The 10,194-nt window shown below is 37.1% G+C and overlaps 1 protein-coding gene and 1 non-coding gene across 2 annotated transcripts; both read right to left on the bottom strand.

Annotated features, from left to right (window-relative positions):
* Window positions 1-512: 512 nt before the first annotated feature.
* LOC25486011 (pentatricopeptide repeat-containing protein At5g59600) lies at window positions 513-4,066 on the bottom strand. Its single transcript, XM_013607156.3, has 2 exons — window positions 2,323-4,066; window positions 513-1,098 (listed from the first exon to the last, which is right to left on the bottom strand). Exon 1 carries the CDS (start codon window positions 3,987-3,989, stop codon window positions 2,334-2,336), a length of 1,656 nt encoding a protein of 551 aa, XP_013462610.1. The 5' UTR covers window positions 3,990-4,066; the 3' UTR covers window positions 513-1,098; window positions 2,323-2,333.
* Window positions 4,067-4,175: 109 nt separating this feature from the next.
* On the bottom strand, window positions 4,176-4,247 carry TRNAG-UCC (transfer RNA glycine (anticodon UCC)). Its single transcript has one exon. It is a non-coding gene; the product is annotated as a tRNA-Gly (tRNA).
* Between the last annotated feature and the right edge of the window lie 5,947 nt (window positions 4,248-10,194).

A 10,194-nucleotide genomic window follows, 5' to 3' on the forward strand; every position in this document is an offset into this window, starting at 1 on the left:
GTAACTTACTTGGGTTTGTAAGTTTATTATATTTTGATTTCCAACAATGTTTAGAACATACTATGTTTTAAAGATGGAATCTGAATTAGAACTTATTTGTAAGTTTTTTTATGCAGTACTATTGTTTAATATATGAGTTAATTTGAATTTGGATTGGAATTAGCTTGTACTATGTTGCAGTTAAGAAATTAACTTGCTAACTTGCAGTTGTGAAGATAATTTTTTTAATGTACGAACTTTAAATAGAAAAAAAAATGACACGATCTTTTTTTATCAAAATTTCATTCATAATGTAAATTTTGGTCATAAATATTTTTTTATATAGACCGGGTCAATAATCATGCGGTTTGACCAATGACCCATTGGTTCGACCACTGACCCAGTAACCCAGTACCTTGACTGGGTCGATCACCGGTTCAGGTTTAAAACATTGGTCTAAAATATTAAAAAAAAAATTGTTACATAATTTACCATTATTAAAATTATTTCAAATCAATAAATGTATCCAGCAAATGTCAAATATGTCATTAGTAACCCATATGTCAAATGTCAAATAATGTGTACACAATCTCTGGATCTTTGCTATAGTGAATGAGTAAATACAGTAAAGACTAAAGAGTGCTTTCTTTCTGCAAAATTTAAAACCTGTGAGGCTGTGACATAAAAAAAATCCTAATACAAACATCAATGGTGGAAATCAAAAGATAATTGCATTGCAGATTTGCTAGATTTAGAGACATTTGGGCTGTGGACTGCGGATAAACAACTTCACAGGTGAAATTCCACATAAACTTGTCTCACTGGGATGCTTCAAATACTTGATATGTCCTTCAAAGAAGAGAGCAAATGACCTGAATTTTTTAGCAGTCAAAATGCTTCTGCAGCTCGGAATTGCGGAATACATCCTGATAGGAATATTTGTATATCTTAAAGCTTCTATGACGGGAATGAGCTTCCTTACGGCGACACATTCTACACCGAAATACTCTCATCATTAGATCAAAGATCATGATAATCATCACATTAACCAGAGCTGCTATTCATTAGAGCTCTAATCCAATCTCTATTCCTTTCCTTTGGTAAAAGATTCAGCCCCACCTACAAAATCCATTACTCAGTAACTGCAGAATAAATTCAACAGCCCTTCCAAAAATTTAATTAATAAATGAAGTTTCCCTTACAAGATAGAAGGGAAGCTTCATTTATCTAGAAACCATTACTATAAAAGGATCACAAGATAGAACTCATTGTGATCCTTTGAATAAAAATTTTTTCCAAATATTTTGAGTAATGCAAACATAAAAAATCCTATTGTGATATCTAGAAGCTGACCATTGAAAATCCAATCCAAGTTAACCTTCCATAATCTAAGGAGTAAGGACTAAAGCTGTTCAGGAAAAGATAGGGAGAAAGAAAAGAAACCATCAAATTAAATTCAACTTAGTATTTGACACATCTAACAAACAACAAAGAACAATGCATCTTCACAATTGTGGCATGAAAATATATTCTTTAGAAGGCTAGTGGTAAAATTACTGATAACTTGTCATCAACTAAGAATATTTTATCACTACTTTAGATTTTAACCTTGCTAAGAATATACAAAAATAATGACACTTGCTTGAATCCCAATTGGTATGTTAACAAATTATACTCAACCAGACCAAAATAGAATCATTAATCCAAGACAAAACATGAAAGAAGAAATTATCAGATATAACATCAGGTATATAACTTTCTATTGAAACTATTACAAATTTGAAAGCTGCAGCATAATGTAAATTTATCCCAAAGTCAATTGTACAGAAAATTCTTCATATCTTCAAGCACTTAACCTATCAATTTCTACAAACACAACACTATATCTATCATTTAAGTAAGAGCTTTTTCCAATTCTATATATCAGTCAACAACTAATGCAATGTTGTGGTAGAATTTCCCTTCTAGTGACATCTATTTAACAAAGCAAAAGTTGTATATCGTCCTATATGCCAGTGCCTCTTTTTTTCCCATTCCCATTCCCTTCTAGTGACATATTTAAGACAACGAAGATAACAAACAAAAGATAAAATTAGTCACTGCTATATCCATAAATTAAATTCGTGGAGGAAAAATTCACTAGATGAAGCAATAAGTTAATCAAATCAAAACTGGTAAAATACAAAAATTCGTTACTCCAGTATCCAGAAATTAGTCACGAATTAGTAGTTGAACAAAAATGAGTTCTGCAGATCTTGATATAGAAATACATAAACTCCAAACTACCATCAGACCTAAGTGGATATATTTGCAGCTAGATGTTGAAGAATATATTACACTCACATTATATAGTGTCATATATCCAACCCAACAGCTACCTCTTTCTCTTCCTTCCCTTCAAGAATCTCACATGGCTTTTCAAGCCAACTAGAACCAGGCCACTTATTGACATTTCTCTCCTTCATCACCTTCCTCACATTCCCAGCCTCTTCCCAATCACCTTCTGCGGCATAAATATTCGATAGTGTAACAAAGCTACCGGATCCATTTAACTGCATTCTCATTATTTCCTCAGCCATCTTTTTAGCCAGATCTTTTCTTCCATGGATTTTGCACCCGTTTAGAAAAGCTCCAGCAATTGACTCTGTGACTTGTATTGGCATGGCCTTTATAAACTCATACGCTTCTACTATCTTTCCTGACCGACATAAGAGATCAACAATACAAGCATAATGCTCCTTACATATCTCAACCCCATAACATTCTTTCATTAATGTGAAGATCTCTAAACCTTTTTCCACTGAACCACTATGGCTGCATGCTGAAAGAATACATGCAAAAGTAACTTCATTTGGCTGCAATCCTTCTTCCTTCATTTTTGTAAACAGCTCCAAGGCGGAATCAACCATGCCACACTTCCCGAAGCAATCAATCATTGCATTCCATGAAGCAACGTTCTTACATTGAATCTTGTCGAATACATTTCGAGCATCCTTTAAACTCCCACACTTGGAATACATGTCAATAAGAGCACTGGCAATGAAAACATTCGCATCAAATCCCTTCCGGCATATAAATCCATGAACTTCTCTTCCCCATTTAACAGAACCTACTGATCCACATGCAGGAAGCAGTGCTGCAATAGTTACTTGATTAGGACAAATCCCCGAAACTAGCATCTCCCGAAACACCGTAAATGTTTCCCTAAACTGATGATTTTGTGCAAATCCAGAAATCAATGCATTCCATGCAACCACATCAGGAATAAACCCCTCTTTTTGCATTCTCTCCATAAAACCAAAAGCTTTCTTGCTATCTCCCAAACGAGCATATGTAGCAATGATAGCATTCCACGTAAAATCATTCGGCTCATATCCTTCCATCTTCATCCTCTCAAACAACACCAACGCTTCTTCAATCCTCCCCGTATTACAAAACCCACAAATCATCGATGTCCACGACGCAACATCTCTCTCAGACATTCCATCAAACACCCTACAAGCATAATCAACACTTCCACATTTCCCGTACATATCAATCAAACCATTCCCAATCAAAACATCATTCATCAAACCCATTTCACAAATCATCCCATGAACCTGTTTCCCTTTCTTCATATCCATTAAACCAACACATGTCTTAATCACAATCCCAAATGTAAACTTATTACCAATAAGACCAATATCGCGCATTAATCGAAAATAAAACAATGCATTATCAAAGTAACCATTATATACCATACCTAAAATCATCCAATTAAATGCAAAAACATTTGGTTTGTGAATGTTATGAAACAAAAGGGTTGCTGATTTTAGGTCTGTGCAACTAGAATACATTCCAACAAGTTTGGAACTTAAGGATAAGATGTTTGTGTTTGTTCCAGTTGTGAGTAACATTGCATGGATTTGTTTGCCTGGTTTTAAGGCTTTTGATTTTAAGCATTTTTGTAGGTATAATGCAAAGTCATTAGGGGTCCATTTTAATTGAGATGAAAATGTTGAAATTTTCATGTTGTTATTGTAGAAGGAAACAAGTTGTGTTTGTTGTTAAGAGGTTGTTTCAATCTTTTGTTACATTCATGAATCCTTTACCATGTTTATCTTTTTTAAGTTTGTAATCATTTTATAGGAACTCAAAACGACATCGTTGTGTTGGTTCCTTTGTTTTATGTAAAAAACAAAAAAAATAAAAAGTATTGCGTTTGCCGGGAGTCGAACCCGGGTCTATTGCTTGGAAGGCAATTATCCTAACCGTTGGACTACAAACGCTTGTTGCATTATTTCGAAACAGAAATAATAATACTATATGTCGTTCATATAAGAAAAACATACTTTTGTGAAACGATAGATTGAGTAATGAAATAGAAGTTTTTGTTAATTTGTCTTTAGACAGATTTTGTACAATCATAGTATTATGAAATAGATAAATATAAGTTGAAGAACCTAATTCTGAAGAAGGAGATTTAGTTTTCAGCTAATCAAAATTTCACATGTGCATAAGTCAACGGTTTTTTTCTTTCTTCGAAAAACTAATGAAAAAGACCAACTTGAAATTACGTAAAGTTAAAGGACTAAAATTGAATAAAAATAGTTATGAGATTTAAATGAAACCATATATTAAAAAAACTAATGAAAAAGACCAACTTAAAATTACGTAAAGCTAAAGGGCTAAAATGGAACAAAAATAGTTATGAGATTTAAATGAAACCACAGAAGAAGTTAAGAAACTAAATATATAATTAATTTACTTTTTAAATATTTTATGATCTGTATTTTTCTAAATTTTGAAAAACACCAATTTTTAAATAAAGCTATACAATGTTTTTGTTTATATAGTTAAAAGAATATAATGCCCTGTAGATGCAGTACAAATTGTAAAAAGTTGTTAGACAATTGATATTGTAAAGTGAGGATTCAAAAACACAATTTCTCAAGAATGGATATGTCTTAATAGTTAATAGCAATGGTGCGTTTAAATGGGATATATATAGCTGGTTGTGGAGGAGTGTTGCCAGAGTAACAAAATATTATCACGCAGCTAAAATAAGAGACGAGAAAAGAGGAACTGAACACACAATATTTTACGTGGAAACCCCTCAACAAATAAGGGGAAAAAACCACGGGGCAAGAGTAGAGAACTTTCACTAAGTGGAAGAAATTACAGGACCTCTCTCTAACTACAAGGAGAGTACAAATACCACTCTCTCTTATAAATAGGAGAATACTAACTAACACAAACTAGGAGAAACCTCACAGGAGAAACTATTTTTCCTCTCTATATTTTTTCTCTCACTATCTAAACAAGCTTTACTTGTTCTTGTGTTGTTACTGATTTGGGATGAGTAGAATGGTGCAAGGGACATGCTATTTATACTAGTGAAAGAGCCATGCCCCAACCAATTGCATTTATGGCAGCGTGTGGATTTTCAACTTTGCATAGTAACTTTCCATGTGAACATAGAAATTACATGCCAACATGTTTTACTGCCATGTGATAACACTTCAACAAAAGTGGCTTTACCACTTTCCTGTGTTCACAATCTCCCACTTAAAGTCACTTTTGTGAGCTCTCAAAATCTCTCTACCTTGCCGACTTCGGTTGCTACGTTTCCAATAGGCCATACGAGGATCGACACCATACAAACTTATCAGCGTTGATCGGCTTTGTCATTACATCTGCTAGATTATCATTGGTGTGAATCTTCTGCATGTCCACACTTCCCTCCTCTACTACTTCGCGAACAAAATGATATTGAACGCCTATGTGTTTCGTCCTTGAATGAAAAGCTGGATTCCTTGCAATGTGCAAGGCACTCTGACTGTCACAATACACAGTAATTTGTTCCTGCTTGTGCCCGAGTTCCTCCATTAACCTTTGCATCCAAATAGCTTCCTTGCATGCTTGAGTAGCTGCCATGTACTCCGCTTCTGTCGTTGACAGAGCTACAACCGTTTGTAACTTGGACAACCAACTTACTGCTCCTCCTGCAAGCGTGAACACATAACCAGTAGTAGATTTTCTTTTATCATGATCACCTCCAAAATCTGAATCAACATAACCCCTGACAGTTAACTCTGATCCTCCGAAACATACCGCAACACCTGAGGTTCCTTTAATGTACCTCATGATTCTCTTAACAACATTCCAATGCTCTTTACCCGGATCCGCCATAAACCGACTAACCACTCCCACTGCTTGTGCAATGTCTGGTCTTGTACATATCATGGCATACATAAGGCTTCCCACCGCCGATGCATACGGTACTCGAGACATTTCCATCCTCTCCGCTTCATTGCTAGGACTCATACCTGAGGATAATTTAAAATTCACAGGAAGTGGGGTAGAGATTGGCTTACAGTCTTGCATGTTGAAGCGGCGCAAGACTTTCCTTAGATAATTCTTTTGAGAAAGCCAAATCTTCCTGTCTTTTCTGTCTCGGTGAATTTGCATCCCTAAAATCTTGTTTGCTGGTCCCAAGTCTTTCATATCGAACTCCCTAGCCAACTGTGCCTTCAATTCCTGGACTCGATCTTTGTTGGGGCCTACCACCAACATGTCATCCACATACAACAGCAAAATGATAAAATCATTACCATCAAACCTTTTGTAGTACGTACAATGGTCTGAACTAAGTCTGTTGTAATCGAGGCTAATTATGAAAGAATCAAATCTCTTGTACCAACATCTGGGCGCCTGCTTTAGACCATACAGAGATTTGGTCAACCTGCAAACCAAGTTTTCTTTTCCTTGTTCCTTAAATCCTTCCGGTTGGAGCATATAAATTTCTTCTTCAAGTTCTCCATGAAGAAAAGCAGTCTTTACATCCAGCTGTTCAAGATGTAAATCCAATGCAGCACACATCGCCAACACTACTCTGATAGTAGTAAGTCTGACAACCGGAGAAAATATCTCATTGAAGTCAATACCTTCTTTCTGAGCATATCCTTTTACAACCAGTCTTGCACGATACCGTTCCACTTGATCATTGCCATCACGTTTGATCTTGTATACCCATTTGTTTCCAATGGCTTTCCGACCCTTTGGAAGTTCAACAAGCTCCCATGTCTTGTTCCTATGTAAGGCCTCCATTTCTTCATGCATTGCTGTCATCCATTGAGAAGCATCCGAACCATTCAACGCCTCATGAAAAGTTGACGGTTCACCTTCTTCAGTTATAAGACAATATGCATCATGGCTTGTCATAACATAGTCTGATTGCCAAGACGGTTTCTGCGTCTGACGCGTTGATCGACGAACACCATCATTGACATCATCTGGTTCTTGTTCTTCGTGCACCGATTCAGCTTCAGAAGAATCACTTTCTTTGGATTTTTCTTCCATCTGCACTATAGCAGTCTCTTTAGAAGTGCTGTCATTTTTCTGCTCACTTTGCAGTTCATTTTCTGCAAAGACTACATCCCTGCTAACAACAACCTTGCGGGCAGTGGGATCCCACAGGCGATACCCCTTAACATTGTCAGCATAACCCAAGAAGATACATTTCCTGGACTTTGGGTCCAACTTCGTTCTTTCTTGGGAGTTGTACATCACGTACACAGGACAACCAAAAACATGCAGAGAAGAATAATCTACTGGCTTTCCTTTCCACATCTCCATTGGTGTCTTCAAATCAATCGCCGTTGATGGTGAGCGATTTATTACATAACAGGCGGTTTTCACTGCTTCTGCCCAGAACGACTTGGCCATTCCCGCTGTTTTCAGCATAGCTCTTGTTCTTTCTAGGAGAGTTCTATTCATCCGCTCTGCCACACCATTCTGCTGAGGTGTATGTGCAACCGTGAATTGCCTTACAATACCCTCTTGTTTACAAAATGCTAGAAACTCGCCATCTATATATTCTCCTCCATTATCTGTCCTCAAGCACTTAATTTTCTTCCCAGTTTCAAGCTCTATTTGTGCTTTGAATGCCTTGAATACTGGAAACACATCCGACTTCTTCTTGATTGGGTACACCCATAATCTTCTGGAATAGTCATCAATGAATGACACAAAATATCTTGCTCCTCCCAGAGATAATTCTGGTGACTCCCACACATCAGAATGTATCAAGTCTAGTATGTGTTTGTTTCTAGTAGTTACTCTAGCAAACTTCAATCTATGTTGCTTGCTTATCACACAGTGCTCACAGAATGGTAAATTTACTGTCTTGAGCCCGTGAAGGAGATTGCGTTCCACAAGGACTTTCAAGCCACGTTCAGACATATGGCCTAGTCTTTGATGCCACATCATCGTTGTTTCTTCTTGGCTTGCTGCTGCAACTGATGCATCCGCCTCTTGCAATGTATCTCCCAGAAGCATGTATAGATTACTTGTGATCTTTTCTGCTTTCATCACCACAAGATTGCCTTTCACTACTTTCAAGATTCCACTTTCAGTGTGGATCTTACACCCGAGGTCATCCAATTGTCCAACAGACAATAAATTCTTCTTCAACCCCTTTACATGACGCACTCCTTGTATTTTTCTAACAGTACCATCATGCATCTTTAATCTGATAGTACCGACTCCAGCAATTTCTAAGGCATGATCATTTCCCATGTACACAGATCCTTCTGAGATAGGCTCATAAGAGAAAAACCAATCTCGGTGTGGAGTCATGTGCCATGTTGCACCTGAATCCATTATCCAGACATCGTTGAGTCGTCTTTCGCCTTTAGAACTGATTGCTGCTTCACTATACAGGATTTCCCCGTCATCTGAGGTACTTGCAACACATCCTTGAGATGTTGAAGCTTCAGAATTCTTCTCTCCATTCTTCTTGATATTCCAACATTCCTTCTTTACGTGCCCTTTCATGCCACAACCGTAGCATTTAATATTCTTCTTTCTTCGAGATTTTGACCTACCATGATTTTGACTCCCACTGGGGCCACGTTCCGTTGATCTGCCTCTCGTCATCGTCAAAGCCTCTGCTTGCTTTGAACTCTCTGACCTTTCTTCCTTATTCTTGCGCCTGGATTCTTCTTCAAGGATTGCACTGGCGACATCATCAAAGTGAAGAGTATCAGTTATGTTATTATTTGTAATGTTGATGATGAGTTGATCATACGAATCTGGTAAACTCTGAAGTAGAAGTTCAGCACGCTCATTTTCCGCTATTTTGAAATCAGAAGCCGTGAGTTGAGAAAATAGCGTATTCAGGGTGTTGATGTGATCCGTTACGGATGTGGATTCACCCATTCGAAGAGTGTAGAGCCTTCTCTTTAAGAATATTCTGTTGTGGAGTGATTTGACCTCGTACAATTTTATTAGTGTATCCCAGATCTCCTTTGCTGTCTTCTTTTCAGCAATACTTGACAATACCGAGTCCGCCATTGCTAGGTGCAAATTGGCAACGGCATTATCATCCATCTCTTTCCACTTTTCATCAGTGATATCTGCAGGTCTGCCATCTATTGCGTCTAGACAATTATCTTTTCTTAAAATTGCCCTTATCTTCAATTTCCATAGGGAAAAATTTCTCCCGTTGAACTTCTCTATCTCAAATTTCGCTGCCATGGTTTTACACCAAATATTTTTCTTTCAAACTAGACCGGAATAATAAGAATTCTTTTCTGATGTGGAAGATCAGTTTAAACCGCAACCACAGAGCATACTAAGATTTTTCTTACCACTCCACTAGTTTATCACAGCGGAATAACAGCTACGAACCAGCGGCTCTGATACCACTGTTAGTGGTAGAGTAACAAAATATTATCACGCAGCTAAAATAAGAGACGAGAAAAGAGGAACTGAACACACAATATTTTACGTGGAAACCCCTCAACAAATAAGGGGAAAAAACCACGGGGCAAGAGTAGAGAACTTTCACTAAGTGGAAGAAATTACAGGACCTCTCTCTAACTACAAGGAGAGTACAAATACCACTCTCTTATAAATAGGAGAATACTAACTAACACAAACTAGGAGAAACCTCACAGGAGAAACTATTTTTCCTCTCTATATTTTTTCTCTCACTATCTAAACAAGCTTTACTTGTTCTTGTGTTGTTACTGATTTGGGATGAGTAGAATGGTGCAAGGGACATGCTATTTATACTAGTGAAAGAGCCATGCCCCAACCAATTGCATTTATGGCAGCGTGTGGATTTTCAACTTTGCATAGTAACTTTCCATGTGAACATAGAAATTACATGCCAACATGTTTTACTGCCATGTGATAACACTTCAACAAAAGTGGCTTTACCACTTTCCT

The sequence above is a fragment of the Medicago truncatula genome, chromosome 2, assembly GCF_003473485.1.
Source record: "Medicago truncatula cultivar Jemalong A17 chromosome 2, MtrunA17r5.0-ANR, whole genome shotgun sequence".
Classification (NCBI taxonomy): domain Eukaryota; kingdom Viridiplantae; phylum Streptophyta; class Magnoliopsida; order Fabales; family Fabaceae; genus Medicago; species Medicago truncatula.

Excerpts from the sequence above, each read along its gene's own strand:
- LOC25486011 (XM_013607156.3), bottom strand. The coding sequence starts at position 3,989 with ATGAAAATTTCAACATTTTCATCTCAATTAAAATGGACCCCTAATGAC.